Genomic DNA, 22,990 nt, shown 5'->3' on the forward strand with positions numbered 1-22,990 from the left:
TAATATTATGGGTGGTTTTTTTCATCATTTTATTAATCAGTAAGTTATCTTAGAAATTATTTGTCTTTACCTGGAAGTACACCTGGTAATTTTTTAATAACAGATTCCAAGAAAGTACAGATTTAGCACTCAGTATTATTACAATAACAATACAAATGAATTTTACTCAAACTATTTCATCTGATAGCTTAATATCTAAGTTTGCTAGCCACTTACAACTTACTCATTAATGTAACCGAAAACTGAAATCTTTTCTGGTGGTTTCAGTATTGACATGAGTACATTCAGTATTAGATTTTTGAATTATATTTTAAACTTAACTGCCAAGGAACATACATGGATTTATATTAGAAAACATTTTTCTTCAAACTCTCATGTACATTAAGTATATATGTGAGATTTTTCTCTTCATGTTTAATTTCCTGTCATAGCTAATAGGAATTAAGGGAGGTGGAGATTCTTCTTTATAGATCAAATTTATAGTTTAACTTTTGAGGAATAGCTTTGTCAAAATACATTTGCTGACCACAGCTGCTTTGTTGTAGGAGGACTGACAAATGGTAGTGGTCGCTATATCTCTGCAGCACCTGGAGCAGAAGCGAAATACCGGAGTGCTTCAAGCACGTCCAGTCTGTTTAGCTCCAGCAGCCAGCTCTTTCCTCCTTCCCGACTTCGGTATAATAGGTCTGACATCATGCCTTCTGGCCGAAGTAGATTATTAGAAGATTTCAGAAACAACCGCTTCCCAAACCTTCAACTTAGAGACTTAATTGGACATATCGTTGAGTTTTCTCAAGACCAGCATGGTTCTAGGTAGGTCATTATGATTGATAATGCTTTCTACTTAGTTGTTGCTTTGAAAAATTGCCAGCTTATAAAAACCTGTTTTTTTTTTTTTTCTTGACTCAGCTAATCTGCTTTAAAATCAGAAATTTTTAAAATAAAATCCTACCTGAATTTTTTCATATTAAAATATAAACTTACAAGTTTTGTGTTTTTTTAATGGTCTTCACAGTTTTCTACAATGAAAATATTTAATTATAAAGTATAGCAGTGGCTTTTTATTGGATTATTTTTAGTGACTGAGCTATTATCATGGGCTTAAGTTTTCTTGATGTATGCTTTGTATATATTTATATATTGTCTTTAAAAATGGCAAAAAAGGGGACCAGCAGGTGGCATAGTGGTTAAGGCGCCGGACACTCCCACATGGCCGACCAGGGTTTGAGTCCTGGATCTGGTGGCTTGCTTTCTCACTTCCTTTCTCTCTCACTCTCACCCTCTGTCTCTCTCTGGTCAAGTTAAGAAATGAATGAATACATAAATAAATAAAATAAATAATTATTTTTAAAAAATGGCAAAAAGGTTAAATATTTTTGTGTTGTTTTATAGGTTGGTTATTCAGTATGGTGGTGTAAATAGAAATATTACACATTTGTTACAGGAAAATGTGCCCTTTTTTTTTTTTTTTTTTTTTTAGAGAGGTTTTCGCTATAGGGCGCGTGCGCTCCCCAGACAGACAGAGAGAGACATAGAGACAGAAAGCGAAAAATCACCCCCCAGGGGGGATGGTCACGCTGCAAATCCCTTCTCCATTCTCCTCTTGGGGTCTTGGGGACGCACACACACGCGCCCGGCGTGAGTTTTAAGCCAGTCGGGACGCAAACTGCGGTCGACTACGTGGGAGTTCAACGACATAGCCATTACGCTAACTGCTGGGTCCCAGGAAAATGTGCCTTTTATATTAAACATTTAATGCTTGAGGTACAAATGAATTAGCATTCTTACGACAGATCTTGGGGGGGTGTTAACACAGTTGATTAAATTTAGATATTTTTTCTTTTTATAGTTTTATCTTAAGGTAAACCTGAAATTTTTGAAAAGTAATTTGTTTCATAAATTTAAAGGTTTCTTTTATTCTAAAAAGAGATTTTTAGTGTAATATACTGTATGTATGCTTTTAAAAATAAATGAGTAACAGCAAAATTTGTCTTTTTTTTTCATTGTGATGTAACAACTAACGTAGGAAAAATTAAACATTTTTATGTCCAAGTTTTTTTGGGTCAGTCTAGTAGTTATTTTAAGACATTAAATAGAAATACTTTGTAACTTTTTGTTGTAAATTAACTGTCCATTTATAAAGTGTGCTGTTGGGACCAGCGGATGACATAATGGTTACATTGCTGGACTCCCACTGTGATTCAAGTCCTGGACCTGGCTGCTAAAACTCATGCTGGACGTGTGTGCTTGTGTGCCAGAAATCCTAAGAGGAGAATGGAGAAGGGACTGCCACATGGCCATCCCCCGTGGGGGGTGATTTCTTGCTTTCTGCCTCTCTTGTCTCTCCAATGAGCACATGTACCCTATAGCAAAAATCTCTCTCAAAAAAGTGTGCTGTTACTTACTGATATAATTTTATTTGTATATATGTGGGAGAGGAGTATAGTACTCAAGAGACACTGATTTTCCAGAGCTTGTTTCTGACTTGTCATGGATTAAATTTTTTTCCCTTATAGGTTCATACAGCAAAAGCTAGAGAGAGCTACTCCAGCTGAGCGACAGATGGTATTTAATGAAATTCTGCAAGCAGCCTATCAGTTAATGACAGATGTTTTTGGCAACTATGTTATACAGAAATTTTTTGAGGTAAGCATGCATGTATATTTGTATATCCAACTATATATACTTAATGCTAAAAAGAACTCTGAAAATTTGGTAACAGTCATTTTTTTTTATAAGAATATATATATAGGGCCAGCAGGTGGCTGGCATAGTGGTTAAGGGTGCTGGACTTCCACATGGCTGATCGTGGTTTGGAACCCGGACCTGGCGGCTTGCTTTCTCATTTCTCTCTCTCTTGCTCGCTCTGTTCCTCTCTGGTCAGATTGAAATAAATGAATAAATAAAGTTAAATTAAAAAATTCTTTATGCCTTGGAGGAAATATTTGCAAATCATATATCTGATACATCCAGAGTATATTAAAACTCCTAAAACTCAATAGTAAAAAAAGACCACCCAATTTAAAAATGAGCAAAGGACTTGAATACATAGTATACAATAGAAGATAATGAAAATGCCAATAAGCCATGAAAAACTCAATGTCTTTAGTCATTAGGGAAATACAAATCAAAACTACAGTAAGATAAATTTTACACTTACTAGATTGGTTGTAAATTTAAAAATGGAAGGTAAGGGTAGATAAGGATAGGGGGAAACTAGAGCCTTTAGTTACTGCTGGTGGGAATGTAAAGTGATGCAGCCGCTGTGATGGTTCCTTAGAAAACTTGGCATACAATTATCACATACTCAGGAGTTTCACTCCCAGATATATACCCAAAAGAATCGAAAACAAACTTGAACAGCTAAGTATTGCAACATTATTCACAATAGCCAAAAATCGAAACAGTCCATGTCCAGCAGCAGATAAAATGCATGAACAAAATGTAGTATATGCATACAATCAGTGTTACTGAGCCATAAAAAAGAATGAAGTTCTGATACGTGCTGTAACATTTATGAGCCGATATTAAGTAATCTAAGCAAAAGACTCTACTGGGTTTCACCTATATGAAATATCTAGAATAGCAACTTTATAAAGACATAAGTTGATTAGGGCTTGTCAGGGACTGGGGAAGAGTGGCAAAGGAAATTACTGGGTTTTTGTTTCTCTTTTTCTTGGATAGGTTTTTGCTATAGGATATGTGTGCTCACCAGAAAGACTGAGGCAGAGAGACAGGAAGCAAGAAATCACTTGGGCCACGCTGCAATCCGTTCTCTATTTTTCTCTCAGGATCTTGGGCACGCACACACTTGTGCCTGGCATGAGTTTAAGCCACCAGATCCGGAACTCAAACCACGGTCGACTACATGGGAGTCCAACAACATAGCCATTGCGCCAACTGTTGGTCCCGGAAGTTACTGTTTAAAGAGTGCTACATTTTTGAGAACACGGAAAAGATTTGAAAACAGATTGGGATGATTTGTACAACACTGTAACAATACTGAATTATAAACTTAAAAATTGTTAAAATGGCATATTTTATGGTGTATATTTTTCCTTTTTCTGTTTTTTTAATTTTTTGCTACAAAGTGGGCGCTTACACTCACCTCAGAGAAACAGGGAGAGAGAGAGAGAGGAAAAGTGAGAACTCACCTTTCAGGGGGATGGCCACACCTGACAATCCCTTTCTCCTTTATTCTCCTTTCAAGATTTTGGGCACATTAACATACAAGCCATGTTTCTGGCTCTGAGACTTGAACCAAGTTAGCCCTGTGGGATCCAGCAACCGTAACCTCCCTACCACCTGATTGGCCAGTATATATTTTAATCACAATAAGAAATTTTAAGTATATGAGCCTGGTTTAAGTGAAAAGTTTTTGGAGCCAGTAGGTGATGTGAAAGCGAAGGCACCGAATCCAACATAGCCAATTTGTAGAATTTGAGTCCTGGACCCTGTGATTTCAAAATCATACTGTGTGCATGTGTGCCCAAAGTCTTTTTTGAGAGGTTTTTGCTACAGGGTGCATGCACTCGTCAGAAGGACCGAGAGAGACAGAAAGCAAGAAATCACCCCTCGGGGGATGGCCACTCCGCAGTCCCTTCTCCTTTCTCCTCTTGGGATCTTGGGCATGCATGCACATGCACCCGGTGTGAGTTTTAAGTCACCAGGTCTGGGACTTGAACCACTGTCCACTACATGGGAGTCCAGCGACATAGCCATTACGTTAACTGCTGGTCCCTTCCCAAAATCTTGAGAAGACAGGGAAGGGATTATAGCAGGGCCATCTTCCCAGAAGGTGATTTTTTTTCTCTGTCTCTGGCGAGCACATGTGCTCTATAGCAAAACTAAATAAATAGAAAATTTTTGTTAATGCTGATTAATATTTGAAAATATAAAGAAAGCATTGGGAGCCAACTCCTAGGGGGAACCAACAATACTGACAGGTATGCTTTATTTAGTAATTAGCTATTTTTCAGTTTATTATTACAATATCTGTGTTCTGGCTTGACTTTTCTCCTCAATTATATGAGGACATAGTTTGAGAATTCCCTGGGTCAGTGTTTCAGTGGTCTGAATGTGTGACTTAGCAGTTCATATATTAAAGATAAGGGGATTGTGTGTTATAAGTGAGGAGCGATGTTTACTTTACAAGAGTGTATGTATATATGCTACTAACAGTGAAACTCTAAACAGTGTGATTTAACCCAGAGAAAAGTAATAAATTTATCATCACAAGTATCTCTGGATTTTAAAAAGCTTTTTATCTTAAAGCTTTTTCCCTATGTACTTACCAAATGTGATATTTTAAAAGTAGATTCAGTAAGCTGCAGGCACTGTCTTATTAAAATTTACCAAAGTAATTATGGTCACCTTTTAATGTTACTTTCTTTTCTGTCAGTTTGGGAGTTTGGATCAAAAGTTAGCCCTGGCTACTCGCATTCGTGGGCACGTTCTACCCTTAGCCTTGCAGATGTATGGCTGCCGTGTTATTCAGAAAGCATTAGAGTCTATTTCATCTGACCAGCAGGTAATTGTAAGTTCAGTCAAAATTTTGTATTATTTTATTCAGTTTTTCTATTAATCTTTTTAATCTTACAGCCTTAAAGTGAAGTGACTTAAATATTTCTACAACTAGACTAAAATGTTTTTAATAATATATGTCAAAAAGTGTGTTACTAATTACAAATTAGAAAAATATTTCAGATACGTACTTTCCATTTCCTTGTACATCTTTTCATCTCTAAATGAAGATAGTTTAGTACCTACTTGTAAGAAGCAAAATATTAAATAATAATGTATATCACTTGCTTTTCTGATTTTCTTTTTTTTAATAATTGTTTTATTTAATTTATTATCATTATTATATGTTTAATTTGACCAGAGAGAAAGAAAGTAGAAGTAGGAAAGCAAGCCTCTAGGTCTGGGACTCAAATTGTGGTTGGCCATGTGGGAGTCCAACACCTTAACCACCATGCCATCTGCCAGCCCTGATTTTTTTTTTTCCTTTTCTTTCTTTTTTTCTTTTTTTTAAGAGGTTCTTGCTTTTCGTTGTATGCACTCCCTGGGGAGAGAGAGACAGAGACAGTGGGAGGGAAAGTGAGAAACACCCCCAAGGGGTATGGCTGCACTACAGTCCCTTCTCCTGGGATATTGGGCATACAGACACATGTACCTGGTATGATTTTCAAGCCATTGGGTCCAGGACTCGAACTGTGGTCGGTCATGTGGGTGTCTAGTGATGTAACTTCTGTACCTTTTGCTGACCCCACTCTTCTGATTTTCTGTGATATCAGAATGCATTTTACTATTGCCAGTGTTTATTTGGGTTATACTCATGTTTCCATTAGAATAACAAAATTAAACTAATAACATTTCTATATGCCAGTTAAGAAAAAATGTATATATATAAACTTTTTTAAAAATCTAATTCAATAAAAAAGTAACTGAAGCATCCTCTTAAGATTTATACTTCTTTTTTTTTTTGTAGAGGTTTTTGCTATAGGGCGCATGCGCTCACCAGACAGAGAGAGAGAGACAGCGAGAAATCATCCCCCCCTCCAGGGGGAATGGCCACGCCACAATCCCTTCTCCTCTCGGGATCTTGGGCACACACGCACACGTGCCCGATGTGAGTTTTAAGCCTCCGGATCCGGGACACAAACTGCGATTGACTACGTGAGAGTCCAGCGACATAGCCATTACGCTAACTGCTGGTCCCAGCCCCAAACTGTTGTATTTTAAATGTGTTTGATGTTTGAAAATACAAAATGTTAGGTGAACCAGTTAATGAACATGCCATTGTATTTGTTGAAATTCTTTTTTGTTTTGTTTATTTATTTTAATTGCCAGAGGGTGTGTGTAGTCACAGAGAGAGTATGCCCCAGTGAGGCATGGTCATGTTGCAATGCTTTTCCTTCCTTTTCTCCACCCAGTCAGGATTTGGGGTGCACACATGTCCAGCATGTTTTTCTAGGTACTTGAGGCCAGAGTTCAGGGTTAGCCTTGTGTTATCTGACTTTCTGTGCTACAGGGTCAGCCCTGTTTGCATTCTTAAGTATGTTGTTTTGTAGTGCAGTCCATTTTAATTTATGCCTAAATATCTGTGTTGTAACTTGACTTAACTGAATTCTTCTACAATATTATGTGAAAATATGACTTGATATTTGAAAGATGTTTTAGTGAGAGATATAAAGGTATTTTGAAGTGAATTCCTTTAACTTGAGTATGTGTGTACTCCATTTCTCCACAGTACTGTAAAGGCACAAAGATTATTTTATCAATGATAAGGATTATTTGAAGTAACTTCTTTGTTACGAGAGCATTATGAAAAGGAAGAATAAAAATGTTGAGTAGGGGCCAGGAGGTAGTGTGGTGGTTGAGGTGCAGGATCCCACGTGACTGATTCTTTGGTTGGAATCTCAAACACAACAGCTTCAGAATCACACCAGTGTGCATGCCCCAAATTCTGAGAGGATAGTGGAGGAGAAGGGATTGTAGTGTGGCCATTCCTCTAGGGGATATTTCTCTCTTTCTGTCTCTGTCTCTCCAGCAACTGCATGTGGCCTATGGCAAAAATCTCTCTTAAAATAATAATTATTGGGGGACCAGCAGGTGGTTTAGTGGTTGAGGTGCTAGACACTCCCACATGGCTGACCATGGTTCGAGTCCTGGACCTGGTGACTTCCTTTTCACTTTCTCTGTCTCTTTGTCAAATTAAAAATAAATGAATGAATAAATACAATTTAATAAGTAATTATTTTTTAAAATAATTATTACTACTTTTTTTAAAGCAGGGATTGCTAAGTAGAGCACAGGTGTACAGTCCTGAATTAGTCATAATAGCTAGCAGCTGAGCAAGACTAGGAGAAGCTGTGCACAGTGAAGATAGTAGATTAAATGTGGCACATTCAGCATTAGTAGGTTATATTTCAACGTGTTGTGTACATTACATTCCTTCCCTATGTTTTAGTCATTTTTACTTTCAGTGCCTTCTGCCAGTTACTCTTCAGGAGGAAAAAGGTTAAGTTTCATGTATTATAGCAAATTACAAACAGGAGTTATTTTTTAGTATATTTTTGCTCCTATCTCAGTGTATTTTTTAAATTATTTTCTTTCTTTCTTTCTTCATTTTAGTTTGATGAGGGTGTACCAGCAGGTGGCATGGTGGTTAAAGTGCTGGACTCCCACATGACCAACCACAGTTTGAGTCCCAGACCTGGTGGCTGGCTTTCTCACTTTCCCCCTCTCTCTCACCATCTCTCTATTTAAATTGAAAATAATCATAACAATAATAATAATAATAAAATTAAAGAAATACTGTTTTTCTTTTTTTTTATAATTTGATGAGGGAGGGGCGAGAGAAATTGAGAAAGAAAGTGAGAAAGGAAGCCGCCAGGTCCGGAACTCGAACCATAGTCGACCATGTGGGAGTCCAGCGCCCTCAACCACCATGCCACCTACTGGCCCCCCATGTCAGTATTTTTAATTATATTCTACTGTGTTGTTAAATGAGATAATTATTTAAATTGCATCTTTTGCAGAGTGAAATGGTAAAGGAACTAGATGGTCATGTACTCAAATGTGTGAAAGATCAGAATGGAAACCATGTTGTACAAAAATGTATTGAATGTGTTCAGCCACAGTCACTGCAGTTTATCATTGATGCTTTCAAAGGACAGGTAAGATTGATTTTGGCTTGTAGTTTGTTACTATTTTATAATTTGAATACTAACCCATTTTTTGTCCATCACAAAGTAATATCCAGCACTTGGGAAAATAGAAGACAAAATAGTAAGTAAATGTACATTAATTCCCACCTCTTCCAGAGAGTCCTTAAATAACTTTCTTTTACTGAGACTGAAATAAAAATGAGTTCAGCCAGATTATTTGAAGAAGTAAAGTTAATAAGTACTAGAATTATAAACCCAACAATGCTTTCCAAATTTTCTGGGAGAGAAGAGGACTATATAATAGAAAATACATAGCCATTAGTAACTAATACACAGTAATTAATAGTTCTTCTTTACAGTGTTAAACTACCCACTTTCCCCGACCCCTTCATCCCTATCATGACATATCCTCCATCTTCTTAGATTTCTTTTGATTGAAATAGCCTAAATTGAGCACTCTTACTTGTTTTTGCTAACTTGATCACAATCATATAAAAGTGAATCTATTGCTTTTTTTTTAAAGAGGTTTTTGCCAGCAACATAACTGCTACACCATCTGCCAGCCTCCATCACTTTTCTATTAAATTAGCCCAGCATGTTAAAAGCCCGTCTGCTTCATAGAACTATTAAAAATATCAGAGAATGCAAATCTTAATTTTTTCTAATTGTTTTAAAGGTTTTTGTGCTTTCAACTCATCCTTATGGCTGCAGAGTAATTCAGCGTATCCTAGAGCATTGCACTGCAGAACAAACCCTCCCTATCTTAGAAGAACTCCACCAACATACGGAGCAGTTGGTACAGGTATGATCATTTTAAGTGTTTGTATATTTTTGATGATTTAAAAAAAAAACAATTTATTATTAAACTCTAGAAACAGGCAAAAAGCTTACTGTGTTCTGACTGTAGACTACTGGGTTACTGGGTTTTTTTTGACAAATGATTAACATCCTTTTAGGGAATAATCACTCTTAAAAGACTTACGGAATGTCATTTTCAAATATATGTCCTTAGGATCAGTATGGCAATTATGTTATTCAGCATGTACTGGAACATGGTCGACCTGAAGACAAGAGCAAAATTGTTTCTGAAATCAGAGGAAAGGTTTTAGCCCTGAGTCAACATAAATTTGCCAGGTATTGCAATATTTTCTAACTCTGGGGTCTTTTCTTTTTAACTCTTGGCTTTTATTATTAAGCACAGAAATATATGTAGAATACGCAGTGCTGAACTTTAATCTTTGTTTTGTGGCATCAAAAAACACAGAAATGTTTAGTTTTGGCTATAAGATGTGTGTGTTTGACAGAGAGAGGGGAAAAGTGAGAAATCATCCCTCTCATGGATTGACTCCATTGCAGTATCCCTTCTCTTTCATTCTTCTGTCAAGAGTTTGGGCACATATTCACACTGTACCCAGCATGGTTTTTAAGCCACCAGGTCTGGGACTCGAACTTCACAGTTGGCCACACAGGATCTAGCACCTGCTAGCCTACAAAACTTTTTTTTTTTATCTTTAAAAATTGATATTGCCAGGACCAGCAGTTAGCGTAATGGCTATGTTGCTGGACTCCCATGTAGTTGACCGCAGTTCGAGTCCCAGACCCGGTTGCTTAAAACTCACGCCTGGCGTGTGTGCGTGCATGCCCAAGATCCCGAAAGGAGAATGGAGGAGAAGGGATTGTGGCATGGCCATCCCTCCTGGGGGATGATTTCTTGCTTTCTGTCTCTCTGTCTCTATCTTTCTGGCGAGCGCACGTGCCCTATAGCAAAAACTTCTCCAAAAAAAAAAAAAAATGATATTGCCCACATGATAGATTGATTGACTTTAGGATTTTATCATTGGGCTCGTGCCTCACTGGTCCGAGATAGTGAGAGGAAAAGTAAGAAATTATCCCCTAGGGGGAAATGGCCATGCCACAATCCTCTTCCATTCTCCTAGGAATTTGGGCCGCATGCAAACATATCTGGTGTGATTTTTAAGCCACAGGTCTAGGGGTCTGGGACTCCAACTGTGGTTGGCTATGTGGGCGGTAGTCCAGCACCTTAACCACTACACCATTTGCTGGCCTCTAAATTGCATGTCTGTGTTTAGGTTTTTACCATAGGACACGTGTGCTCAACGGAGAGAGGGGAAGTAAGAAATTCCCCCCCAGGAGGGATAGCCACACTGCATTCCCATATCCATTTTCCTCTCAGGGCTTTGGGCATACATATGCGCACACACACCTAGCACGATTTTCAATCCTCCAGGTCGAGGACTTGAATTACATACAGTCAACTGTGTGGGAATCCAGTGCCTTAACCACCGTGCTACCTGCTGGCCCTTTAAATTACAATTTTAAGAGGCCAGTAGTTAAAATTTGTGGACATCAAATTATGAGTTGTCTTGAGTCACTAATTTTTTAAAAAAAGTAAACACAGAATTTTGTCTTTACTCCTTTTTTCTAATGCGTTGGAATAAGTTCCTTTAAAATCAAGGAAATTTTCCCATAAAAGAAAGTGATGGAATTTTTTATAACTCTTTTTTTTTTTTTTTTTTTAAGCAATGTAGTACAAAATTGTGTTACCCACGCGTCCCGTGCTGAGAGAGCTTTATTGATTGATGAGGTTTGCTGCCAGAATGATGGTCCTCACAGTGCCTTATACACCATGATGAAGGACCAGTATGCCAATTACGTGGTTCAGAAGATGATTGATATGGCCGAACCTGCACAAAGAAAGATAATCATGCATAAGGTAATATCATGTATAGCACTTACAGTCTTACAATAGCACTTACCTGTTGCTTGAAGCTACATATTTAACTTGTCTGGGTCTTAACTTCCTCATAGATGCTGGAACTGGAGGGAAAAAAGTGAATTTGGTGGGTCTCTGGCAGCTATTGGTGTAGGTTTTCTTTTCCTTTTAAGAATTACTTATTTCATTTTATTTTATTTGTTATAATTTTCTTTTTTAAAATTCGACCAGAGAGAGTGGAGGAGAGAGAGAAACGAAAGTAAGAAAGCAAGCTGCCAGGTCTGTGACTCGAACCATGGTCAGCCATGTGGGAATCCAGGACCTTAACCACCATACAACATTCTTACCCCTCCTTTAAAAAAAAAAAAAAAATAGTGAGTGTGCTCTTGCCAGAGAAAGAGAGGGTAAAAGTGAGAAATCACCCCCTGGGGGTGGCTAGGCCACAGTTACTTCTCCAGTCTCCTCTTGGGATTTGGGCATGCATGCACACTTCCAGCGTGATTTTTCAAGTCACCAGGTCCAGAACTCAAACTCAAATTCAGCCATGTGGGATCCACCATCTTAACTGCCACAACATAGTTTCCCCTTTTATTAAATTCTGAAGGTATTCTACTCCCTGGAGTCAAATTTGTTTCTCATCTTTTTACCTACAGTTAGCTTTGCTCTTATGTGTACTTGATTTGCCATAATACATGAATTGAGCATTGATTTTAAATTGTAATTAGAATTTCCCACTAACCTAATGCATTTTTTTAAAGAGAATTCTGTATTAATTACGTTGAATTGTTTTGGGTAATAGTAATTCCTAATTCTTTCCTTCAGGCTTTTCTCTGAATTTTCAACACTTAGAACCTAATGATTCTTTAAGAAATCATTGGTTGCCACCAGGAAACACATTGTTGAAAGAAGAACACCAAAAAAAAATCTTTAAACACTCACTTTTTTTTTTTTTTTTTTTTTTTTTTTTTTTTAAGAGAGAGGTGTTTGTTATAAGGTGTGTGCACTCACCAGAAAGACAAAAAGCAAGAAATCACCCCTCCTCCCAGGGGGGATATGGCCACACCGCAATCCCTTCTCCTCCATTCTCCTCTCAGGATCTTGGGCACACATGCACACGCACCTGGCGTGAGTTTAAGCCACCGGGTTCGGGACTTGAACCACAGTCGACTATATGGGAGTCCAGCGACATAGCCATTATGCCAGTAGTTGTTCCCTAAATACTCACTTTTGATCCTTTCTAAAATTTTAATTTAGGGGATCTCTTTAGACCTCTCCTCAAGGAGGAAATGACTTTTTTTTTTTTTAAGTTATTTAACTTTAATTTGATCAAAGAGGGACACAGAGAAAATGAGAAAGCAAGCTGCCAGGTCCAGGACTGGAACTGTGGTCAGCCATGTGGGAGTCTAGCACCCTTAACCACCACACCACCTGCCAGCCTCAAGGAGGAAGTGATCTTTTACTGGTCATAAAAGTGTTTTGGCCTTCTGGTAGTTAAAATCATTCTTTGATTTGTACTCAGTTTTTTTGCCTATTTTTTAGTGTAATATTTCTGCTTAAAAATAGTACATACAAAAAACTTTTCAGCTTTATTTTTCCTTTGATTTGTTTTTGGGTTGTTATTGCCAGAGGGTGGGGGCACTCGCTAAAGAAAGCATCTCCGAGCAAGGCTCACTTCAGTTCTTTTTTGTCCATCATTTCTTCTTCCTGTCATAATTTTGAGTACACCTATATTTGATGAATTAGTCAAACCTTCACAGCCAGGAATCTGGTTTGCCATGTGGGATCTGGCTCCCTGTGCATAGGGCTTAACTTATTGGTCATTTAATATATTTTTTTAACAATTTTATTACTTTTTTCCTTTTTTCTTTTTTAGGTTTTTGTGATACAGCACATGCGCTTGTAGGAAGAGAGAGAGAGAGGAAAAGTGAGAAATTATCTCTTGGGGGGGATGGCCATTCCGCACTCCTTTCTCTTTCACTCTCCTCTTGGGATCTTGGGCACACATGCACACACACCCAGTTTGGTTTCAAGCCACCAGGTCTGAGACTTGGACTGAGGTTGACTATGTGGGAATCTAGCTACCTTAACCACCATGACACTTTCTGGCTCATTATATATTTTTTAACATTTAATACTGTATTACGTTGTGAACATTTGAAACTCACCGTAGTGGTATTCTACACGTATGTACTTGAATTGTCTATAATGTTCTTTACTGTGAGGTATAGTTTTAAAGAAAAACATTGATTAAAAATGAGGTAACAAAAGACCTCATAAATTAACAAAGATAATCTAAACATATCTAATGAAAGAAGAACTTGTAATTTCCATGTAGAGGACTGTGGGAAATAAAGAATTTATAAATCAGTGTCAAACATTTGTCCAGTTAAAAATAGGTAAAATTGTATATAATAGTAGCTCATTAGGAAGAGATAAAACGCTTTTGCTCACTATGAGTTCTTGTCAGACTATAGTACTGTACTACGCACACAGAATTAAGTCCTCAAGAAAGCAAAATAAGGGAACCAGCAGTTAGCGTAATGGCTACGTCGCTGGACTCCCACATAGTCGACCTCGGTTTGCGTCCCGGACCCGGTGGCTTAAAACTCACGCCGGGCGCGTGTGCGTGCATGCCCAAGATCCCACGAGGAGAATGGAGGAGAAGGGATTGCAGCGTGACCATCTCCCCTGGGGGTGATTTCTCGCTTTCTGTCTCTATGTCTGTCTGTCTGGCAAGTGCATGCGCCCTATAGCGAAAAAAAACTCTCCAAAAAAAAAAAAAAGGCAAAAAAACAAAATTGGAAAGAGATGTTTAAAAGTGAAGACATGGTAAAGCCAGTGTTTATAGGCTTTACAAAATTCTTGATTTTCAAAACCCCCCCCCCTTTTTTTTTTGAGAGGTTTGCTATAGGGCACATGCGCTTGCCAGAGAGAGAGAGAAAGCGAGAAATCACCCCCCTGGGGCAGATGGCCATACCGCAATCCCTTCTTCTCCATTCTCCTCTCGGGACCTTGGGCACGCACGCACGCACATGTGCCCGTTGTGAGTGTAAGCCACCGGGTCTGGGGCTTAAACAGCGGTCGACTACATGGGAGTCCAGCGACATAGCCATTATACCAACTGCTGGTCCCAATTTTAGCCTTTTTAAAATTCATTCCAAAGACTCAGATACTTGGAACATTTTGAACTTGGCCTCTCTTTTTATATAATGAGTAATGATTATAATGAATGTATAAATTGAAACCTGTGGAGATGACTGTCTATCAAATAATTGGTGAATTTGTATTTAAACCTATTTGTGTGTAAAATAGTTGAATTTGCATTTTTAGCCTTTTAGTTGGGAAATTTAATACTGACATTCAACATTATTATCAATATGTATGGACTTAATATTTTTTTTTAATCTTTTTGTGTTCTCTTAGAGCTACATTGCTTATTTAACAATATGTCTATGACATTTGGATTGTTTCTCATTTTGTAACCGGTATAGGCAGTGCTTTATGTGAACATTTTGGTAGGATAAATTTCTACATGTTGAATAAAAGATACTGCCAAATTGCACTTAAAAAATCATGTACAGATTTATACATCCATCCAGTGTATGAGGAGAGTGCCTACTTGACCATACTCTTGTCAATACTGGTTATTAAGTATTAAAACTCAGCTAGACTGGAGACCAGCAGATGGCGTAATGGCTACGTCACTGGACTCCCATGTAATCGACCACGGTTTGAGTCCCAGACCCAGTGGCTTAAACTCATTCCGGGCACATGTGGCTGCTTGGCCATCGCCCCCAGGGGATGATTTCTTGCTTTCTGTTTGTCTGTCTTGCTGGTGAGGGCACACACCTATAGCAAACACCTCTCCCAAAAAAAAATCTTAGCTGGACTGGATGGAAAAAAAATGATAGGGATCTTTAAAAATTTGATAGCTCAGACCAGCTCGGGGAGGGGCCCTGCTGGGGGTTCCTGGGGTCACAGGGACAGCCTGGCTCCATTTTTGTTTCAGGAGACACAGGAAGGGCAGCACAAGGAAAAGCAGAATTCCTGGTGGCAACAGCTAATGTAGCTTTAAGTGGCCAATAAAAAGAGTCTGGCGGTGAAAAAAAAAAAATTTTTTTTTTTTGATAGCTCATGGACCAGTAGGTGGCATGGTAGTTATGGCTCTGGATCCCTTATGGCTGACTGCATAGTTTGAGTCCTGAATCCAGCTGCTTGAAAAATACGGTGGGCGGGACAAGCAGTTAGCGTAATGGCTATGTCACTGAACTCCCATGTAGCCTACCACGGTTTGAGTCCCAGACCCGGTGGCTTAAACCCATGCCGGGCACGTGTGTGTGCGTGCCCAAGATCCCAAGAGGAGAATGGAGGAGAAGGGATTGCAGCATGACCTTCTCCCCTGGGGGGTGATTTCTTGCTTTCTATCTCTCTGTCACTCTCTGTCTTTCTGACGAGCGCACGTGCCTAAAGAAAAAAAAAAAAAAAAAAAAAAAACCCTCCCCCTCCCCCCAAAAAAAACCATGGTGGCCTGTCCATGTGGCAAAAATCACAGGAGGAAAACACAAGAGGGAGTGATTTCTCTCTCTCCTCGCTTACCCTGGAAGTGCTTACACCCTATAGCCAGAACCTTAAAGAAGATAATAATTTAATAGCTCACTAGTGATGCTTTCCTGTTATGTTGGAAGCTTCACATTCGGTCGTCGGGAAAGCCAGCGCGTGCTTTTCTAGGCAAAAGTGCGTCACGGCATGCCTGATGACCCAGTAGTCCAGAAAGTCCTTTGTTTATTCATTGAGTAGTTGGTGGTATTGCTAATAAGCAGGTATTTGGAGAAATTGAGTCAGAATTGCTTTTGTCAAAAAGTAGCTTTCTTTGATTTTAAACTTCATAAGCTACATTTATTTCTCTAAATTATTCAGATTTTGGGGCCCTTAAATCAGAAACTAAAATAGATTTTCTAAGCAGATTATTTGTTTTTCAGATTCGACCTCATATTACTACTTTGCGCAAATACACATACGGGAAGCATATACTGGCCAAGTTGGAGAAATATTATTTGAAAAATAGCCCAGATCTAGGGCCTATTGGAGGACCACCAAATGGAATGTTATAAAGGGAAAAAGACAAAGAAGATGACTTAACCATGTGAGAAGAACATTTCTTTGTGAATTATCAAAACACAACTCAACTATGAATCTTCAAATTTTTTTTAAAACAAAACTATTTATTGACTTTATTCATCCATTTGTAAATTTTTTAAGGTTCTTGTGTATATTTAGGGGTGGGGTGGTGAATTATAAATTATATTCAGCCCTGAGTGGAGACCTATCAGATTGAATTGCTGGCAAAGCACAGAATGCCTGTAAATGATGTAACTGTATCAAAAAAAAAAAATAGCTGTCACATATTTTGTAAATTTTTACCTTGTAAAGTCACAAAAATAGTTTTTAAAGGAAAAAGTACAGTATTCTTTTAATAAATTTGCTTGCAGTCTGGTAGGTCTGTAACCCCATAGCACAACAGGTTTATAGAGATGTATATAGAATTATAGTCCTTATTTTTTTTCCTTTGCGTGAAGCCTTTTATAACAGATTAACAATCAACTGCATAAATATTATTAGTATTTTAAAAAGAGAAAGTTAAGTTGTATTTTGGTAATTCACAAACTATCATGCAAATAAAAACTCAGCAAGTAAGACAAGAATAAAATGATTTGAGATGACAGGAACTTAAGCTTATTTACAGTGGATGTGGTTTTAATACACATATTGCCCTAAAATGTCTCTGGCAATGTACAGATGTCATGTATATACTTACATATGTAATTGTTGTAAGAGTTAGGAAAAAAAAATCATGGTGACATTTCCATCCAGTTTAGTGCACTGAATGAAAAGTTAAATCTCATATTAACTTTTCAGTTTGGTTTGCAATGAGAAAGAGTGGAAATTTGTATTTTGTTTTGCTTATAGAATTACAACGACATGTTAAGGAAGTGTTGGGCTTTATTTTGCTTTTTCATAGTAGCTACAAAAAAGTAGGAATCAGATAGAGGTGAAAAGGGGCCACTGAAAAGTGAATTTGATAGCTCAGCATTTAAGCATGATTACATATTCAGATAGCTTTCTTTGCTTCCTATAAATATATGCATTGTGTGTGTAGTAATAGATGTAAGTTTACACTTGGAAAGCAAATCTCGTTTCAGTGTTTATTATGAAAACCTTGCTAATTTAGTCGTGATGCTCTCCTCAGTTGTACAGGTGTACATTTGTAAACCTCCCTGCTGTAAATGGAATCTGTCTTCTCTTTGGGAAGCATTTGCATTTTAGTGTACATTTATGCCCCTGCCCTCTTTGACCTGGCAGTATAGTGTTGTATAATGTAAATTTATTTCTCCAAATCGAGAGCGATTTTTTAAAAATTTTTTATCTTTATATGGTTTCAGAAGTATGAACCAGCTTTCTTTTATTATTGTGAGAAGCATTTGTTTTATAACATAGTTGTTGACTCTGTTAATATGGACATGCTAGGATTTGGATCACTTTCACTTGAAGTCAGGGTATTGTGCATAGTAGAAAGTATTGGACTGCAACATTGGGTTACCACGGAGGCCAATGCTTTTTCCATCTTAGTAAATGTGATGTGACTTTTTTCTTTGTACAGAAGAGTACTGTATTTTTGAATAGCCTACTCCCAAGTAAGAGCAAATCTGTATGATAACATTTTTCTCTGGACATAGACATACCAGTAACATGATGTACATTTACAAGCGGCCTTATGTACATTTCCCAACAATCTTTTTAAGGCAAAATTGTGACCATATGTGTATAATTAAAATCGTTTTTAATCCTTTGCCTATGAAAATATTTTGGAAAAATACTTGCTTTGTATATTCAGTTTCTGAAAGATAAAGAAAGTGCTTTGTATTTTGTTGAAGTCAGTATTTTGTATAAACATTTATGTTGACCCACTTATGTTTAGTGCTGAGAACGCAAATGAACATGCTATCTGTCAGTTGAACATAGAAGGGATTTTTTACTAGAAGTCTGCAGAAGAAAAGCCATCTTCTGAGCACAATATTTGAATATAAAGGTTTTATCACTTAGCTGTTTATATCATGAACCTAAAATAATGGCATAAAGTTTGGGGTGCCAGGCATACTTATTCATGTTCGATGTTGAGTTATTCTAGTTCTCTAACCCAACATTCCTTGGTGAGGCCATCAAATCCAGCCACTTGCCACTGTTTCTCCTCACGGTCACACTGGTTCATCAGCATGTCCCTGTCACAGTAGCAGTGCGTTTTTCCACACAAAGCTGCTCTTGTCCACCTTTTGCTTCTTTGTTTCACCAGCCTCACAAGTGTTTTAGCCCTGTGTCTAATTTTTGTTCCAGTATCAGCCCCTGGTTTCAGGATTAAAGCTGTCGTTTGAGATGGGTAATGACTGCCCTATATTTGTACAGTTGGGGTCCTGGTTTTCCATCTTTGCCCTCTGTTGGCACAGGCAAATTTAGAAATTGGTAAGTCCTGGAGGATACTACATTGGGGAACAGACTCTTCTGGTCCTGGTATTCCCATGTGTCCCAGTGCTGACAACCCACCCTTCCTAATACTTCTGAACCTGTTCTAGAAAAGTACCTACTGTAGAATTTTTATGGTCTGCCATCTTTGGTGCCCACCCCAATTCCACCTATTAGTAAGTTGGCATGGAATTTTGGTAAAATCTGAAAATGACATTTTAGAATAAATTAATTCAATTGGGCAGAACCACTTAGGCTTTACTCTTGAGTGTCTCCTTTTGATATGGATTGCTTATGGACCAGTTTGTCTAAGTCCTGGCTCTTATTAATTCATATGAAATAATGTTATCTTCACTTCTTTGTATATTATGTATAAATTAGAAAATGAAAAATGTGTGAATAACATTGTATGAAATAAACCTGGTCTTGTGTTTTTCTCTAGATACAATACCCCTCTGTTCCTCGGTTGTAATTAATTAAGATTGCCTGTTCAAGTTGACTCTTAAGGAAATCAGTAATCTCTTCATACCCTGGGTGCCGTGCTCCTCTGGGACCACTGGTCCCACAATGGTTTAAATCCCATCTTACAATGTTCAGGACTTGTCTAATTACAGTTACACGCTTGATGGGATAAAACTTCACCAGTTTCCTTATCGATAAAGGCGTGTTGAATTAAATCACATACATGTACCCGTCGGTGTGTGTCTCCACACAGACCCGAGGAGGCAGTGTGGTGTCCAGGAAAGCCGAATCTGGTTTAGGTATGCATTTGAAGCTTACCACACTGCTCAGAGGTTGGGAGTTTGGGTCTGTTAACTCGCCTATTCCTTAGGGTCTTCATCCGCATCATGAAATAGTACCACTTAGCTCACTGATTTTAAGAATTTAAATATAAAAATGAACTTAGAACCTAATTCTCAACAAATGCTAATATTCCTATTTTCCTATTGCATCTATAGCTATAAAAAGCCAATTTGATAGAATCCAAATTGGAAATCTACATAAAGCTAAGTGAGCAGAGAAAACTCATGCAGTTTGTCCTCAAATTTGATTTTCTATTAGTCTGGGTCTACTTTGAGCTATTGCTAAAACAGAGAATAAAAAAATACAATGGCCCACAGTATCCTGCTTGGTAATGAAGTTAAAAACGTCAAAAAGAAGTACCACTTTCTCCCACACTCGCCTACTGAAGAAAAGCAGTTTAAGTGGCCTGGGCAGCGGTTCTGTTTGCCCTCAGGACAGCACTCGGGAAGGGTGGGAGGGCAGCTAGGGAATCCCCTTGGGAGCGACCTGCCTGACTGCAGAGGTCCCAGGTGAACATGGCCGAAGGGACTGGGGTGCTCCAGGCGGCAGGATGGTGCACTGAGGCCTCTGCTGGCCTCTAAGGGGCTGTAATGCCCGGGGAACGGTGTTGTGCTGGTGAGGGTGGAGAGGAGTCGGGGTTGGCCTCAACTGGGCCCGGCCTCACCTCCAGCCTGTGGGCCTCCTGGTTAGTTGTCTGGGAAGTGGGGGTTCTACCCTGACTGCTCTCAGAACTTCAGTCGGAGTATTTGACTCAAAAGCCTCTCACAGCATCTTGGGCTTGCACACACACGTGCCCATCATGAGTTCCAAGCCAGCAGGTTCTCAGACTGCAATTGGTCACATGGAAGTCCAGCAACTAACCACCACGCCACCTGCTGGCCCCAACATTTTAATTCTTAACTTTTTCTTGGTCCTAATAAACATAATACATAGATTTGTTCTGAGCTGTAAAGCCAGGATGGAGAAGGGCAGGGAAACCAAAGGCAATACACTGGAGCGTATCACTCACTCACACCTAGCAAAGCATGTTAGAGACGAAACTGCTGAGGCTTCGTGGAGGTCAGGCTCTGGGTCGAGACCCGCTGATCTGGCATTTTTCACACCCACCCCTTGCATCATTTTTACTGCGCAGTTGGGAGCCCTTGTTTCCGTAATGACACTTCAGTAAAAGGACAAACCTGCAAAAAATTTGTTTTGCTGAGTGCTTGATTAAAGAGCCACCTTTAAACCCTTCATATGTGTCTGAGACTTGAGCAAAGTTTAGATGATGAAAGCTTCCCCAAAGTGTCGGAGTTTCGAGATGAGGAAGCCCTCACCCCACTCGTCACACAAAGCACAGGATCACACTTCCAGACTCGGGACAGGCGTGTTGCCCAGCAGGTCTATGTGGCCATCCGTGACTTCCCAGACAATCCAGAGCTGCTTGAGACGGTCGGGGGGTGATTTCCTGTACACAAGTGAGCAGGCCTGGTGCCCACGCAGCAGAGCGGAAGGCTCCCGTCCGGTTCAGCACGACGCACACACAGCACGACGTCTGCAGAGCACACAGCCATCAGTAGCTCATGGCCAGATAGCATATGGAGAGAATAGTGACTAGTGGAGGAAAACCCAACACGAATCGTGTAATGCTCAAATATGCTTGAGGCATCAGATCCTTTATTTTATATTTTGGCAAGGCAGTAGCCTGGAAAAAGAAAACAATTCTGTCTCAAAAGCTTCAAATCTGAATTTAAAGCTTCAGATCAAGGTTTCAAATTGAGGGACCAGCAGTTAGCGTAATGGCTATGTCGCTGGACTCCCACGTAGTCGACCATGATTTGAGTCTCGGACCCCGTGGCTTAAACCCACGCCGGGCGTGTGTGCGTGCGTGCCCAAGATCCCGCGAGGAGAAGGGATTGCGGCATGGCCATCCCCCCTGGGGGCTGATTTTTTGCTTTCTGTCTGTCTCTGGTGAGTGCACGTGCCCTATAGCAAAAACCTCTCCAAAAAATAAATAAAAGATTTCAAATTGAATTCTGTGATGAACACTGAATGCAGTGCATTGGGCTGGAAAGGGAAAGTGAATAAGCCACGTTGAAGATACGGACCTGGAAGGGTGAGAACAAGGCCATTGCCACGGCCGTGTGTTTTCGAACTCCTGTTTATTGAGCACTTACAGTCTGTAAGGTGTTACTCTAGTGCTGGGGCTACCATCCTCCAGGAGCGGACACCCCAGGAAGGAGGAAACGAGGCCAGAGCCATTAGGGAGTCGGTGGGATCTTGAGCAGGGGAGTGACAGGTGCTGTGCTACAGAGGATCCACCTGCAGGGGGCAGAGCAATTGGAAGAGGCTGGGAGAGGGCGGAGTGAGGCTGTGAATTAAATGCCAGCCCTCATCTCTGGCCCCATTCCCACCTCATCCCTTAATGGAAAGAAGCCTCTCAAAGCCAGGGCCCTCACCTGGTGGCCTCCCATGCCGCAGGGTAGAGGAAAGTGTTGGATCAGCCTGGAGGAGGATGTTTGGGGGCCTCCATGCCCCACTCCAAAAGCCAGTGCAGGTCTGAGCCCCCAACAAGGGAGGGCACTTGGGATCTGAGGGGGAGTTGCCACCCAGAGTTCAGGAGGGTGACAGCCCCATCTATACTTCAGTCCCACCCCCTCCCGAAGCAGGGTGTAAACTAGAAAAGAGACCTGAAGTCTGAAGGCGTTGCAGGAGCCAGCTACAGACATGGAGGGGACAGCCTTCAGGTGACCCACAGCTCGCCCCACCTGCCCAGCTGGGCTCACTCCACAGAGAGGCCGGCAGTTGTCAGTGGCCTTAAATCCACGACCCTCCCAGCTTCAGTCCGCTCCTCTGCCCACACCCAGCAGGGCTGTTGGGAAGCCTGCCTGGGAGGAGACCCAAGATGGACCCTCATCCCCACGCACTCTGGCCTGTGCCAGACCCTGCTGGAGGCGCCCTCTGCCCGTCTCCCAGGAGCCACAACCTGTGCTGTGCTGAATCAGAGTCCTCTTCCAGGTCATGGTGCCCCTGCCCAACATCAAGTTGCAGCTCACAGGAAGTGAGTGTCTGTCTGTCTCTGACCAGTGAAGAACTCCCAATCTTCTAGGCCCAACTCTGGAACTCCAGCCCAGCTTCCCAGTTCTTGGAGGTCTTCCTAAAACAGGTACAGAAAGGGGTCAGAGTAACATGGTAGTAAAACTCTGCATGACTGGCCCGCGTGGGGAGGCTCTAGGTGTGTATCCACAGACCTCCCTGGGGATGCCAAGCATGTGTGTGCCCACGA

General features: G+C 40.0%; 1 protein-coding gene across 7 annotated transcripts in view; it reads left to right on the forward strand.

Annotated features, from left to right (window-relative positions):
• The window catches only part of PUM2 (pumilio RNA binding family member 2), a 107,792-nt gene extending 88,430 nt beyond the window's left edge, over positions 1-19,362 (forward strand). For 5 of the 7 annotated variants that reach the window (XM_027767937.1, XM_027767940.1, XM_027767939.1 and 2 more), the window contains 8 exons: positions 546-813; positions 2,517-2,646; positions 5,402-5,536; positions 8,544-8,681; positions 9,349-9,474; positions 9,685-9,806; positions 11,214-11,406; positions 16,386-19,362. In XM_027767937.1, coding sequence (XP_027623738.1) covers positions 546-813; positions 2,517-2,646; positions 5,402-5,536; positions 8,544-8,681; positions 9,349-9,474; positions 9,685-9,806; positions 11,214-11,406; positions 16,386-16,517 — 1,244 coding nt within the window. In that variant the 3' untranslated portion in view covers positions 16,518-19,362. The remainder of the gene's footprint in view (positions 1-545; positions 814-2,516; positions 2,647-5,401; positions 5,537-8,543; positions 8,682-9,348; positions 9,475-9,684; positions 9,807-11,213; positions 11,407-16,385) is intronic. The other 2 variants (XM_006167669.2, XM_027767941.1) reach the window with 1 other exon arrangement.
• The last annotated feature ends 3,628 nt before the right edge of the window (positions 19,363-22,990 follow it).

This window comes from Tupaia chinensis, unplaced genomic scaffold, assembly GCF_000334495.1.
Source record: "Tupaia chinensis unplaced genomic scaffold, TupChi_1.0 Scaffold144952_1, whole genome shotgun sequence".
NCBI lineage: Eukaryota > Metazoa > Chordata > Mammalia > Scandentia > Tupaiidae > Tupaia > Tupaia belangeri.